The sequence below is a fragment of the Athalia rosae genome, chromosome 3 (genome assembly GCF_917208135.1).
Source record: "Athalia rosae chromosome 3, iyAthRosa1.1, whole genome shotgun sequence".
Classification (NCBI taxonomy): Eukaryota; Metazoa; Arthropoda; class Insecta; order Hymenoptera; family Athaliidae; genus Athalia; species Athalia rosae.
The window spans coordinates 18480331-18495948 of record NC_064028.1 but is presented as its reverse complement, the minus strand read 5'-3'; the positions used below and the strand labels follow the sequence as shown (position 1 = coordinate 18495948).

General features: G+C 35.6%; 3 protein-coding genes across 7 annotated transcripts; 2 read left to right on the top strand and 1 right to left on the bottom strand.

The window, feature by feature from the left end:
- The first annotated feature begins 3144 nt into the window (after positions 1–3144).
- LOC105689851 lies at positions 3145–5410 on the top strand. Its single transcript, XM_020854521.2, has 5 exons — positions 3145–3163; positions 3312–3631; positions 3709–4032; positions 4229–4648; positions 4837–5410. Exons 2-5 carry the CDS (start codon positions 3326–3328, stop codon positions 5050–5052), a joined length of 1266 nt encoding a protein of 421 aa, XP_020710180.1. The 5' UTR covers positions 3145–3163; positions 3312–3325; the 3' UTR covers positions 5053–5410.
- LOC105689853 lies at positions 5399–7035 on the bottom strand. The gene is made up of 3 exons (XM_012407188.3): positions 6519–7035; positions 6317–6441; positions 5399–6166 (listed from the first exon to the last, which is right to left on the bottom strand). The coding sequence occupies exons 1-3, from the start codon at positions 6885–6887 to the stop codon at positions 5998–6000; spliced, it is 663 nt and encodes a 220-aa protein (XP_012262611.1). The 5' UTR covers positions 6888–7035; the 3' UTR covers positions 5399–5997.
- A 129-nt stretch (positions 7036–7164) lies between these two features.
- Positions 7165–15319, top strand: LOC105689850 (F-box only protein 33). 5 transcript variants are annotated; one of them, XM_048652481.1, is made up of 8 exons: positions 7165–7304; positions 7445–7897; positions 8822–8919; positions 9178–9372; positions 9453–9854; positions 9968–10207; positions 10381–10567; positions 10837–15319. In XM_048652481.1, the coding sequence occupies exons 2-8, from the start codon at positions 7604–7606 to the stop codon at positions 10966–10968; spliced, it is 1548 nt and encodes a 515-aa protein (XP_048508438.1). In that variant the 5' UTR covers positions 7165–7304; positions 7445–7603; the 3' UTR covers positions 10969–15319. The 5 variants fall into 5 exon arrangements, with proteins under 5 accessions (XP_048508438.1, XP_048508439.1, XP_048508442.1 ...); XM_048652482.1 differs by having other exon boundaries at positions 7175–7304; positions 7431–7897; XM_048652485.1 differs by having other exon boundaries at positions 7224–7606; positions 7698–7897.
- Positions 15320–15618: the final 299 nt, after the last annotated feature.

The following is a 15618-nucleotide window of genomic DNA, read 5'->3' as shown; positions in this document are numbered from 1 at the left end:
GTAGTAACCTTTTGTCTCTTCAATTCCCTGGATTACTTCCGTCAGATACTTGATCCTAATATAAAATCATTCTCACTTGAAACCTGTCATCAATTTTCTACCGCCAAATTAAAGGCGTTTTCGTAAATAATTTTACAATCCAATTTCGAGTTCGCGAAAATCCGGAAGCGAAAGAATGTAAGTCACGAGGTTACAGAGAGTATTGAAACAAAAAAGATATTCTCGTTGGGAAAAAAGCGAAATGTCAGATGGGTGGCAACCATGGGCCTTATCGAACCGATCGAACTTCGCCGACTAACTATGATTCAAATCCTTTGCAGCTGTAAGCGTAGGAAACTTAGAGCTCATGAAATGAGGATTGGAAAAAAGGCTCGTCACGTGCAGGATTAAAAAGCTGAACTTTTGAAGCATTGGAAAATAATAATACACGTCAAAAATTCCGGTTACTTTCATAGACATTCACGTCACGTACCAGCATCGAATCATATTCGACCTGTTTCTGTTTATGCGTCATCGATTACATCATAAACGTACGCCTGGCCAATCGGAGCATCTGATTTTTGGTAATGAAAAATCAATAACTAATTACTAGGTCAACGTATCTTCATTAATCTTGATTTATATACTTGAGCTTTTGTTGAAGATTTCGATCGTTATGAAAACGCAGGTGCGATATCATACCTGTAATGTAACAAATAATCTACAAAATTAGCTATCGGTATATTTACGTCACTGTTGGTAGCCAGGAAAGATATCATAGGAGAGGTGAGTTTAATCCTTCGCTTGATGCAAAAAATTAATCCATCTGCTTTGATCAATAGATATGTTTCTTCTAGCTGCGTATAAGATTATTTCGATAGGATCCATTGCAAACGCACAGGTCCGTATTCACAAGTCGCTTTCAGAGCTGAATGTGTAACTCTATTTTTTATACGTAGAATTCCGTACGAGGAAAAAATCTGTTTAGAAACTTACGAAGCTAAAAGCTGATTGTGAATACGGGCCACAGTATTCCGCTAATTAGGCTGTTTATTCATATAATTATATAGGTCATGACTGTCATTGCTTATACCATGGCAGACGAACGAAAAAACAGTTTTGCTCGAATGATGATTAACCCGCGTTCGAACGAATGACTGCCGAGTTTTCATTACCTTCATAACTATTTTCAGAACTAATGTTGGGGAAAAAATATCTGCGATGATCTCATCTCTAGTAACGAAATTTTCAACGAAAAACTAATTGTAAGGCGCTAAAGTGTCATCAAGTTAAAATCTTAAAATAGTCAAATTTTGATTCCAAGAAAGCATACTTTTCGAATACAATTTGAGACGGTATTTTATTCGCCGAAATCTGATAGAGCATTATTATTTTGATGCGGCGATTTGATTCGCTTTATACTGTTGAAAAGAAAGAACAATTTTTTTAACATGCGCTAGGAATACGGTACAGGCATAGATGTACGTTCAATATATCTATGGCATTATAATCAATTTTGTATCTAAATTTATACATTTCTTCCGTTGGTTAGTGAATAACTTTCGTAGTGTAGGTTTATACGGTGTAATGTGAAAAGAGGGAAAGGAATCAAGCTTGAAAAATGGTGGGGGAGATGGTGCCCCACTGAGTCGGCGTCCTCGTCGCTCTCATAAACCATGATATCAACAATTCTTCCTATCTCTTAGATTGAAAATGCTGGGCGTTGTGTCCAATTTACTAATCATATTTGTCTTATGATACTGGTATAAAACTAAATAGGATTAAAACAGCAGTTTTGTTGATACTGAGCTCCAGTAAAGACCCCGTCTACGAAGCGAGTGCTAAACTATTGTGTTATCGGCTGTGAATCAAATCTCTGGATAACAAAAATAAGGTATGTAGAGAAATGTGAGGTTTATACATTCCAACTTTCTACACTGTCCATCCAATACCTATAACTCTATGAATTAGCTATAAAACCATAATGCCATATGCTGACTTCCCTAAATCAATAATACATATTATTACCCTTAGAAAATTATTTTGCCGTTCCATATTTTTTGACCCTCGCAATGACATAAGAGTCACAGTTGTATACTCGCCAAATTATCCTGGATTCATCTATAACAGCACATAGTAAAATTTCCAAGTTGGTTTGAAATTTCTTTTCAAATATATCCGATATTTTGAATTTCGAATAGCGTAATTACCGCGCTGCAATGGATGGAACAAAAAAATTCTTTTTCCGTTTTATCTTTAAAGATATTATTTATCCTATTTTAATACATTAGTATCTTATTTTTTCATCTAGTATAGATCGTGGAATTTGAGCCAACAGGAAACGTCAAATAGATTTTGAGTGTACTGACATTTTGAAATTTTTTTATTGTCCTTTTCAAATGATTCTCTTCTAGTTGTATAGCGCCAAAAAAATTTCAAACATCTGATTTCATTACAAATTGTGTCTGCATATTACGAAAAACGATATTTGATGAACTCGGGTAATATATAAACCTAGAATTGCGATCATATAATCTTTTTGTACGAATAGTTACGAAAAATTCCTATTACCGTGAGCACCGTGAATATGCAAAAATTTTTAATTTCACCGACAAGTTCCCGGTAGTAAGATATCTCTAATTGTTTTTTACGAAGTACTTTGGAAAAATTTGTGAAAGTATGCGACAACATCTTCGACTGAGCCTATAGGAGAAAAAAAAATAACAGTCGAAACTTTTGAATTTTTTTTCTCAGAAATGATTTTGAAATGTTGAGAAAAAAACTTCTTCTCACAAATCTTATTGAATTTTTGAAAAAAAAACTCCAGAATTTCAATAAAAACCCCCACTAATCTCTGTAAGTGTCCCAATTACTTAAATGACATCAAAATACAGATAGAGGTCATTAGAGATTATCTGATAATTTGTTTCTACCAGGAATACTAACGAAAATACAAAAAACGCTATCTAAGAGCTTAACAATAAGCGTATACCTATCACGTTACTTGCATTTTTATCAATATGAATCTAAGAAATTTAATTGGTTGGCACTTATTGTTAATGACCCTCATATTACGGACATAATATTACATCGTAATGTATTCTTCGAAAATAGTTTTATTTGTAGTAAGAGAGTTTCTTCTATAAGTCAATTTGTGTAATACTAATCGACCAGCCACAGAAAAGTAAACTGTTCTAATTATGAGCTAAATTTGGAATAAATTCACACATAAAACTACTAACAATGTTGCCACAGCTGATAGGACATTGGCAATGAATCGTTTCATGCGACTACATAAAATTTAGGTGCTAATTGACTTTCATCCATTTCAGAATCAAGCCTCGATATGCCGAAGGACAAGGAATTACTATGGGGTGTCAGCGATCTGTTTACGGAAGAGACGCTCGAAGAAATTCTACGCAAAGCTTCTGGAGAAGAAGATGTGAAAGTATCAAGTTGGGATTTTGGAGAAGCAGGCAAGCAGGGGGATGGCTACTTGTCCGTAGTTAATAGGATTAAAGTTGAGGGGGAGGCAGGTGGTAAACCAGTCGAGGTATCACTGGTTGTTAAATCATTGCCGAGAAATATCGCCCGGAGAAAAACTTTCAGGAGTGAAGAATTTTTCCGCAATGAAATTGCGTGTTATGTCGACGTAGGCAAATCCTTTCTATTTTACTTTTTACGAAATTGTAACATCATTTCATTCAAATAAACAAAATTCTTATTCAGATATTCCCGAAGTTCAAAGAATTCTTGGAGGCGAAGGGTTGCAGCTATGCCCTTGTTGTACCTGGCTGTTGGGCAGCCGTGTGTGATGGAAAAAATGATTTTCTGGTCTTGGAAGATGTCAATGTCCGTGGGTTCGGTCCTGTAACACGTCAGAGTAGTCTGAATTTTTCTGAGTGTACCTCGATTCTAACAGCATTAGCCAGATTTCATGCGATTTCATTTGCCTACAAAGATCAAAATTTAGAAGAGTATCAGGCATTTGCGTCAAAGTTACAGGAGGTTTATTTCTCTCCTCGTTTGTACGATTGGTACAAAAAATTTCAGGTCAGTATGTATCTTATCTGGATAATTATCAATCTTAATTGTCAATATCCCAATCTAATCCCACGGATTTATGAGTAATTTTAACTTTGAAAACAATGATAGAGAATCAATCGAATGTCCAATAAATAATTGGAAGTTTAACAATTACATTCTGTAAATAGAGTGGTTCTCACTCAATTCAATTTTTTCATTTCAGGCCAATATTTTCCATCTAGCAAGAGACAGTTTCGCTAAAGAATATCCAGGCAGCAAAGCAGAAGCAGTCTTTGCTAATTTGTCACTAAGAGAAATGTACGATAGAAGCATTGAGTATTGTTCTCGTACCAACACCCCGAGTTCGGTGGTGACTCAGGGGGATTGCTGGGCGCCAAACTTTTTGATCAAAAGAGAAGCAGATGGAACAGCGATTGCACTTGCGCTTGATTTTCAGTTAGCCCGATGTTCCAGCCCAGTATTAGACGTGTCTTTTTGCATTTACACTTGTACTGAGAAATTACTACGTGACGAACATTATGAAGATCTGCTCAAAATATATCACAATGAACTCTCCAAAACTATCAGTGCATTAGGATCAGATCCAAAGAAGCTTTACCCATGGGATGTCTTCATGAAAGAGGTGAGGGATGATGAATTAAAGATATTTTACCTCTTAATCTACAATCAAAGGCTATTGTTTTGTTTTACCATTTAAGTTGTGACTCTTGCTATGGCCTTAAAGTCCCGAAAGTTTTTGAAGTCCCAAGTTGTCAGTTTCAAATTGAGATGATTTCTGATAATATTACTAATGTGTATTTCTTTCAATAGATCAAAGAACAAAGTGTACATGGCATAAATTCTGCCCTGGAAGCTATACCAGGGGCAGTGTTAGATCCTTCGGAGGCTTATAATTTGGATTTCCTTCAAGGAGACGAGCCAGTAGACATAGGTGATATCTGGTATTCCGAGAGCATCAAAACAAAAGAAGGAAGGCGCCGGATTGCAGATGTTATTACGCATGCAGTTGAAATGAATTATTTATGAAATTTGAATCCTTGTGTTCATCGTATTTGAAAAGGAAAAAACTCTAAATTGAATGTATCAGCACACAGCGTAACTTCTGCACTAGGAAACTAGACTTCGTTAGCTTCTTATTGTAAGCTGCACTACGTTTCAGGCAGGATCTTACTAAATTTGCAAGTCTTACCATCAAATTCTCTCAACATTTTAAATGAAAGCTGCAACTTATGATTTGCATCTTGATTGGCTTGTAGAAATACATCCATTAGCGCACATGTGTAATCTAATTATTTAAGAAACTTGTGACACAGTCACACAGCCGCCTAACTGTCAAATGAAAAAAATATTTTTTACGAATAGAACTCTATAGTAATTTTTGTAATTAAATTTTTATTGAACCCATTGCATTAAATAAAATATAGATCATCTCAACTAATTACTTATAATACAACTTTTAGTCATAATAAACGAGGAAGAGCAGTATTCAAAATACTAATCATTGTTGATCAAACTAGATATCAAAATAAAAAAATTAATAGAAAATGCTTTTTTGTGGGTACGTTATCGCAGTTTTTAGAGATTTTAATAACAATAGTGGAGGATATTTGACGACCGATTCGTAAGACATTTTGTTTATACTGAAGGATAGAAAACTCAAAATCTAGTACTACAAAGAAGCATAACTTTGCCAACAGGACATCAAAATAAGTTTATAATATTGCAATATCTCCACAAATCACTTTGTCAATAACATGACGAATTCAGTCTCATGTGTTTCTTCACTTGTATATACAAGTATATATAGACACATGTATTGATATATATTTATACGTAACTCACTTGTTCATATAAGTATATATACACACATGTATCAATATATGTTTATATATACGCAGATTCAGTGATCAGCGATGTTAATAGAATATTCCAAATGTACGAACACACTCAAAATTATAACAGAGCTTGCTGTCATGTGCTTCTCCGTTGTTCATTATGGACAGCTACCACTTCACTAGCATCAAATACCGTTGTATCATCTTCTTCATCGTCATCCAGTGGTAACGGCCTCATTTCAACATCTTGCCGGTGCGCCAGAATTCCATACTTTCGAACCATTTGTGTGCGGTTTTTATTGAGCCTGTAAAGAGATGATTATGAAAATGACTAATGATAATTCATGACACAATTCAGCTTTTTTTTACAACTTGATGGAAATCTATATAATGACTAGTTTATCTTGCTAATCCAAATTTTTTTCAATGGGTTTGTCATAATGTTTGCAGCTAACCTCATGCATCGGAAGATAATGTAAGCCATTACGATGATGCTGAGTCCGAAGAAGACTGAAACACCACGTAAGAGAGCTCCGGTGTTCACGGACTGTATCGAGGTGTTCGATGGAAGTTTCGGTAGCTATAAAAACAAGTCCGTTTAGGAAAAGGTTTTCCTCATTCTCATGATATTTGTTATTTAATGAGTCTGAAGCATACAACTGGCGTTGATGTCGATGTGGTGATCGAGTTCTTCACATTAGAAACTCCTTTGTCGTTTCCAGAATTTTTTATGGTTAGATTATCAACGTCATTCTCTTTGCTCTTGTTCAGAGTATTTTCAGAACTTTTGTCATGATTTTTATGTTGTTCTTGTGTACTTGCGAGATCCGAATCGTGTTTTATCGGATCGCGGTTATCCGGAGAACGCACCGCTTCTGGTTGCGCCGCAACCGGTTTTTCGATCGGATTGGCTCCAAGAACACTCCGTTTTGTAATAAAGTTTCTATCACAATTTGTTATCGTTATACATAAGCAACACCATATAATTAACGCAGGTTTCATTTTTCGACCGGTTACACGATTCATTCTCTCGTGACATTTAAACGGATGTTTTATTTTGTACCAAAATAATTATGACGAGAGGTATTGCCGTTATGGAGCGATCTACGATCGACAGTGTAGTTGACGCCTCCCAGAAATGAGTTACATATGGAAAAACATCACACGTCGTACCACTGAGATATGGTTCAGTCCCACCATTTCTTGTTCATGTACAAAATGTCAAACACACTACGTACTACGGATGACAACAACAAATTTGCCGAATATTTATTGCATTTCCAATTGGCGTCCGAATATTTTCAAACCTGGCAGGATATGGAAAGGTTCTTCTGTTGCCCGTAGAAAGAATCCTTTTTTCGGATATTGAAATATTTGTGGAGACCGCAAATTCCGCGAGTAAAATCCAAGGCGTAATTCAAATTTAGAAACGGGTGAAACCAGGTGAGAAACAAGCCCATTTTTCGCAATCGGACCTTGATTAGTAAATAACGATTATCGTTATTCGCACGTGTAGTTATATTTCTGTCTTCAAAAATCATAACTGTACGAAGTCGTTTGTTTGGTGAGTTTTTTTTACCTAGATGTTGGTGAGTGTGTGCGCAATACGACGCACGCCAATCACAAGAGTATAAATTACGTATGTGTCTGCGCAATAACGACGAGAGTTGCGGATGGCAGAGTAATAATATCGTGTTTAAAGTGTTGGGACGTTAAAATTTGGCCAGTCGGGGTGGCTGGAGATGGTGCGTAGTCAGTGTTTACTTAACTCAGATTTACAAGTTCCTGATAACAATACTACCTTAGAACCTTTGGTTCAAGGTTTTCCTCTATTAGAAAGGAAAACAGGCGAAGGCGAAGGGCAGCAGCTGTCATCAGAGACGGCAAACAGCTGTTCGTCGTCCTGCAAAAGTGTAAATCGTATCACAGAAATGGCGCAAGAAGACAACAGTCCCTGCTGGAATAATTTACCCAGCGTCATTCTACTCGAGATATTTTCTTATTTACCTCACGATGAAAAAATAGCGGCCTCACAGGTAAACCTACAAATAATTTCATTCGTCACCTGCATCGTCTTGCGTATTTATGTACAATATATGTCGTTCAAATTATCACGACATCACAGAATCAGGTTCGACGTATATTCGTTTCTTCTTGTATACATATTTTTGTTTCACATTACATCTATAACATAAATCTATTTTCGATTACCGTAGTTATGGAACGTATTTGTCCTTCAGAATCATTTAAAAACAAATAATTATAATTCTCACAAAATGCATACATACATGTATACAGAGCGGACAACGTGAAATTGCGCACCCCATTTGCACATGCGCGATCGTCGGCATTTGTTTCGCAGAATGTCCAACAACACTCCGCTTTCAGATTTAGCTGTCAAATACAAGGACCTAACCTGAACTTTTCGATGAGTGTATTTCTGTCGACATTCAATTAATCTCTCATTCAATTGATCAATTTTATTTGATGCTATGCCACCCTACTTATCTGTGTCTGGTTTTGTGTCGCATTATTCACCTGACACAACATACCTCAGTCATATTTAAATACGGCGATCTTAGCTGTATTGGTGATCGACAATTTGACAGCTACAGCTGAAATCTGAGGCTGTTGGTACAACACGCTAGCAGATGATAAATTCGACTGCCGTTTTGATTCACGCTTGCGCACAAAATCTGGGTGCGCAATTTCACGTTGTCCGCTCTGTATGTAATTGATATGTTTCTTCGGGAGAATACATGCCACAAAAATGAACGTTGTCAGACCGTTGAGAATAGATGGATCAGACTGTCAGTGTAATATTGTCTGGTATTTAGTTATCAAGATCTATATTCAGATTGCTGTTCTCTGTTTATTAAGAAATTTTAATTTGTCTCATCACGTTTGCCAGATCCTTATTATATTGACTAACAGCAAGATGTTTGTGATTATTTTATCAGGTATGCAGAAATTGGAGGTATGCTCTTTTTCATCCATGCTTTTGGAAAAAAATGACTTTCAAGTTCCAAATCAAAGAGGAGGGTAAGACGAAAGCGCGGTGAGTATCATCATTTATGTACAGTACGTATTGGCATAAATTTTATTCCAAAGTTGACAAGCATTTACCTTCATGGTATAAATAGTTAGATTATGGGCATATAATAGATGAATTTTTCAGATATAAACCCAAAAATGGATACAATTCTGATCTAATTGGAATTTATCTGCTATTACAAATACTCAGAAATTCAAACAACAAAAAACTGCTGTAGTATTACCATGAAAAATAGGAAAGTTGAGTTCATTGTATCCGCAGGTTCTTGGCCAACTGCTTCGGTCGCAGCGTCCGCGAGGCTACGATAAAATGGGATACTGCCGGACACTGTGTCAATGAGACGTCAAAGCTTCTTACCAAATTGAGCTTTAACATACATCTACGCAAACTTTTTTTGGAGCCAAGCAGTTGTCTGTTCGAATGGCCAACTCGATGGACCAGTCCAAAAGACGAGGGGTACAATTATTTAATGAATATTAATTTTCTAATCATTCTATATATCGTAAGTATAAATTGACGTTAAATTGTTGTTCCAGACGTGCCATATGCACACCTCTGATGGGACCATTGCTTAAAATTGTTAAAAATGCGCTGTCTCTACAAGCCCTGAGTTTAGGATGTGCTGAGGAATTAGCAGCCAGTGCCGGGTTGATTTTATCACCACTCAAACAACACCAAGCCAATCATTTGACTCATTTGAGTCTGGCTTCTGTGAAATATGATCCCGATGATTACATTCTGACAGAACTGGATACTTCGGTGTTTAGGTCTTTTCGCAGATTATCGATACTGACTATTGATTACGATTATGTAGACGATAATCTGCTAAAGGCACTTGACAATGGTTTGATGGAAAGATTAGTTATTCACGTTCATGGCCTGGAAGAGAATCATCCTGGGACCACAAACGATTGCTGGCTGTCTTTTGTTGACAAAAAGTAATGTCACGACCTATTACTCCAGATAATTACATTCACTTTTGAGATTCATGGAATCACAATATGATTTCCCTCATCTAATGCAAGCCTCATTCCATTGACTTCGGTTACAGCCCCCGCTGTGAGCTTCGCCTAAATCTCCTTCATTCGTATGACGCAGTCATCGTTCTGGATACTGATATTCTGAAACCAGCAATGCCTCTTGCATATCTCAAAGTATTGTTTTGTGAGTCAGTCAACGTTAGAGCCCTAGATCTACTATCGGGCTGGTATCCTCACATCTTGAGGTCTGTAATATGGATCGATTCTGTGGACTCGTCACAGTGCATGCCTGCTACTTCTGAACCAGATAGGTAAGAACATTTATTCATATTGCATCAGTAATTGTGAGTCCTAATTTTTTCTAAAGATTTGTTTGTGTCGGTGTTGTTAATGCCTCACTTGAGAAACATTAGACTCATATAGTAAATGAAATTCATTACTTTAGTGAATCGCTAGAAGTTTTGTGAAATATGTTTTTCATTAGGCCTGACCCCTTGGTACTTCTTGCCTGGACCTGTACAAAGCTTACTGAGATTGTGTTTCTCGGGTACAAATATTTCCAAGAAGAACTCTTGGCCATTGCTCGTCTGAGAGGCTTGACATTGAAGCGACTTGAGTTTGCTGAGCGAGATCTTTTGACCGACATATCTTCGGCTGAAGATATAACAAACGTGAGCATTTTTCTTTACTTTACTAAATTGTTGACCCTCCATTCCATCTTGAGCTTTTTTACTCCGGGCAGTTGATAATCAGTGCAATTTTTGAGTTAGATTTTGTTCAAAAATCATCTACAACTAAATTTCGAAGTGTTTTCAGTTCACAAAACTCTCAAAAGTTTCGGATTATTACTTTCTATACTTCAAATCAAATTGACCTATTTTCTATGTTGGGAAATGGGCTTCACTGGGTTCAGAGGTATTCAATCCAATGTATCTTGCAGGAAATTAATGAAATAATGGGTGGTAGCTGGGAGCCGTTAAGCGATATCAATCTACCTCTCGTAGTCATGGATCCGGTTGTTGGTGACAGTATTGAAGTTATAATGCCAATGGTTCTTCGAGATCAAAAGTAACATGGTTTAAAAATTGAAGAAAATATCTTATTAGCACCACCCGTCAGTAGCAGCCATTTCTGGGGATGCATTCTCAGAAGTACGGACGCAAAGTTATATCCTTTATTTTTCTATTGATTTATTTTTAAGGAAGACACGCGATTTTCAAAAACTTTTGGTCGGCATGCGTTTATGTCTTATCGATTCGTGAACAATATTATTTGAAAATAGTGCACTTTGAACTACCTATTTGGTATGATTTAAACTTGAAGCGGCATATTGGCAGCTTTTACCTCTTAGTGATGTTTATTGTTCGGTTTTGGTTTGGTTAATCGGAAATCAGTACCAGCATAAACGCATGCTGTATTAAATTTCGTAGGTAGGATTTCGAAAATGATAAGATCTCATGACCGTGAGGCCAATGATACGACGGATCGAAATATTTTTTTAATGAATCACAATGAAAATCGTTAGCTGAACACCTTAGACGACGAGGCTTCGACACAGCCTTTCGTGACTCGGACCCATGATACAGGGTGGTTAATTGAATATAACATAAAATTTAATGATGAGTTAGCACTGGCCTTACGGCATGGTAATAAATCCGAACCAAAAATCTTCCAGAAGCAGGTCCCGATATTCCATTCATAGTTAGGAACATTATAAATATTTTTCCATTTCACTGAGAATTTAGTGTATAAAAGAGCGCAAGAAAAACCGTAAGTAAAATAAGATACGGAATATTTTAATGAGAACTTAAAAACAAACGAAACATCGTTTGATAAGAAAATCAAATCGCTATCCGAGGTTATTTTTAATACCAAGACCAATCGGATGATTTTTTCACGAACATTATACGTTCGTGATAGCTAAGAGCGCTATAACTGCAAGAATGTTGATATCAGCTGCGCGATCACTTCTATTGAATAATTTATGACTGCTGATTGATCCAATATTTCAGCGTGCAAGATTTAAGATAATAATCGTCAATTTTTCGAATGTAAGTGTGACAACCTAGCACTACAAATTGAGTGTTTTTCATATTGAATTTTTTTTATGATGTATAACAATCTCGCTCTTATCGCGCTCTTAGTGATCAGTACCAGCTAAGTATAAAAATTAGCTGTTAACGTTATAACACGTCTATAGATTTAACTACAAAATATTGAAAAGTAAATATTGAAGAAGTGCATCGACATGCATCCATTTATGTCGTGTGATCTAGCGAGATTTTGGATGTTTTCAAAAGATACCCGTCAGAAACCGACAGATGCTAAAAACGCCAATGATATACCGTTTTTTTCTGAGGAGCTATTTACTTTTCGAATCCTTGTATAATTATTTTATTATCTCGTATTATTCTTATAACTACGTACATCTTGTTTCATTTTATATGTAATCCTATACGTCTTTCGTTTAAACGTCGCGTACGAATGCAATGAAATGTTGCTCTTATTTTCAAATCGCAGTGTATGTTTGTTTGTTTGAAAGGATTTAGTGACAGTAATAGATGTGACAAGGAAAACAAAAGATAAACTTTCCTCGCATGTGTAATTGAGCTGTTGAAACGGACCTCAACATGTACCTGAGTCGCGGTAAGAATAATTTTTAACAAAAATTTGACTCGCGACGCCCAACAAGAATAATTCTAAGTCCGTTAAGCGTATGCGTGTGGTGAAGTTCTGTCCAGGCTCCAGGCCTGCTCCTCTTGACTTTGACGATAACACGCGCATTCTCTGATGTCTCGTTGCGATCGTAATCATAAGAATGAAGTACAGAACAAAGCATCGAGACTTGGCAGTTTGATTCTTATCAGAAATGAATAAAATATAAAATGTGATGTTAAGTATGGAGTGGTATAAAAATTGTTGTTTGTTAATCGTTGGTGCTGTATTATTTTGTTGAATTTGATTTGTTATTTACTTCTTAAATTTAAAGCGAGGTCCTAACAAGTGTATTTGACGGACGCGGCGTCTAAAAAAAGTCTCATAAAGTTGGTGAGAACGGAACGAAAGATATAAAAACAAATAATAAGATTTTAAAAATATGCAGGGATACCCGCGCGTAGGTGAATAACGTGATATTGCACCGTCTCTGAATATTGTACAAAACTTCCAAAGCTCGCACGGCCTTTTACCATTAGTAAAATATTAATCTATTACTAACTTGAGACAAAATCATAAGACTGAGCCTTTGAAAAGGTATATAAGTAAAAGACCGTGCTGGGATAATCTCATATTCATGGAAATTGACAGAAAACTATAGATATATTTGCTCTTACAAAATTCGTAACATTCAAAGCATATAAGCACAAATGTTAATTTTCTAGAATAACTAAAATCATTACATATTATACTCCCAAACTATCTTGGTTTGAGTTCGTTGAAGTACACAAAACAAAAGATTAAAACCAATTGGTTTTAATTTTTCTGTGTCAACTTTTTCTCTGATTGAGTAAGTGACTGGTCATCATTCTATGAATATGTGTATCGGAGATGGTGCGCAAGGTAGTTTAGATCTGAATATGCCCAAAGCTCGCTCGAAAGTTTTCTCCTGGATAATTCATAACATAAACAGCCTGCCCATATCAAATCGCTGTAATGTACGAATCTCAAATTGTAGAGAATACAAAACGTGTTAAGATCTATTTTTTGAAAAAAACTAATGTATATTTTTTTTACTAAGGCAGGCCTTAGTAAGGTATCTTCTTGTACATAATGCCAAGATAACAACTGTGATCGTTATTAACAACTAAGCAAAGAAAGAATGTAAACCTCGTAAAATACAGGTCTCGAGTGAGCTGTACGAAATGGGCTAATATTTTCAACATCTGTGATACAAAATAAAATCGTAGAGAGATACTTGAGAGGCTCCTTACGCATGAAACGCATCAAATTTAAGTTCAATGATTGCTAGATGAGACAATGCTATGTATATTATCGACACACTGGAATTTAGAGGGTGAAACCTACTTAAAATATCATCTTGTAAAATTTTTTTTAAACAGCTAGGCTCTCTCGAATTCAAATATCTATATCTGAATATTTGAATGTAGTTGAGTCAGTTGATGAGGCGATTCCTCAAATCTCGATTGGTAGTCAGCAGTAAAGAGTAATTCAGTCGAAAGAGAGGTCAATTCAATTCAACCCATTCCATAAACTATCATACGAGAGTTAAATTTGAATTGAAAACCTCTCTCCTCTTGCTTACATTAACATAGATGTTATAGTTGCTGACAAATTTAAACAATACTATGGCTAATCGATGGACAATGCTGTCATGAATTGTCAGAACACGAATTATATGTGGTTAGCTAAACTTTGATATTTCCAAATGGAAATTACCTTGCATCGAAAGAAAAATAATGTAAGTCGGATGATTCACATTAGCCATCTCTCGCATTCACTTCAACCATTCAAATGTTACATTAGAATGGATTCTGATTGTCACTCCGACTCTGAGAATTTATCTGGCGACTATAAGAGCTAGAAAAATGTAGGAACTTTCAATCAGGTTTGAGCATCTAAGCTTGAACTGGAGGGCCTCTGTAAACAGTATTATAAGTTCCTAAAGACTTTACTCGATTTAAGTGATGAAACAAAAACAATGTGCGTTTGAAATAGAACACATGCTCTTATATCACTAGACCTTTGAATTGTCGGTTCATTCCAGCATGAGAAAATTTTGAAATAACACTCTTGCCGTAAGTTGGAAAGTGTAATTGAGAGACGGCTATCAAATGTCCGAATATTATGGAAACTTGCAAATACCTGTTGAACTTGCAAGATATAAACCTTTGCAAAATAAACGGCTAAGACAATGCCGATTTACAATTACCAGCCCGCATACTTATACCTATTATTTCAAGCTTGGATTTAACTAATTATAATTAATGTGCTATCATTAATTCAAATATGTATCTTTTTTTTCAAGTCTCCGAAAGCTGAAATGCAAGATCTAGCCGTGTATTTTTTTAATAATCCTTGCGGTATTGTAAACATGTCACGGTGATTATTTAATTGATGCCAAACAAAGTCGTAGAGTATCCAAAATAGACATGTGCGTCGATTAAATATCTCGTGTCAAATAATTATATTACACACTATGTTTATGATCAAGTAATTGAAAATTATTTAATGACCCATCTATTTCTTCCGCAAAAAAAAACCTAAATGAATCCCGATAATTTTTCTTTATACGTACAACCAGATTATTTATCAAACCATATTATCACTTGAATTTCTATTGTATTATGTGTATACATTTATGGGTAATTTTACGATTACTGGTGTATAAAAGAAAATTTCACATACATGTAAAAAAAATGAATTTAAAAAATGTATCGATAAATAAATTATGTATGGCATATTAAGCATCCGAGTAGATACTTTCATTTATTCGTAAGGAGCACTTCGAATTAGCAATAACCAGCTTAATAATTTCATTCATTATCATTGGAAGTTTGAAAAATAAATGGTTCTGATGAGTCGACTCCTATTGCTGTTAGAACAAGTATCAGATAATCATTGCTGCAAAGAGAGAAAAATCAAAACTCTCTCGTTTCATGTTTCAAGATTAATTTTTTTTATACAATTTTAGACTGAAACGAATTGGTATTTGTGGAAATGAGGAAAGCAGATAATATGCAAAGTCGCCTCATTGAAATTTTGG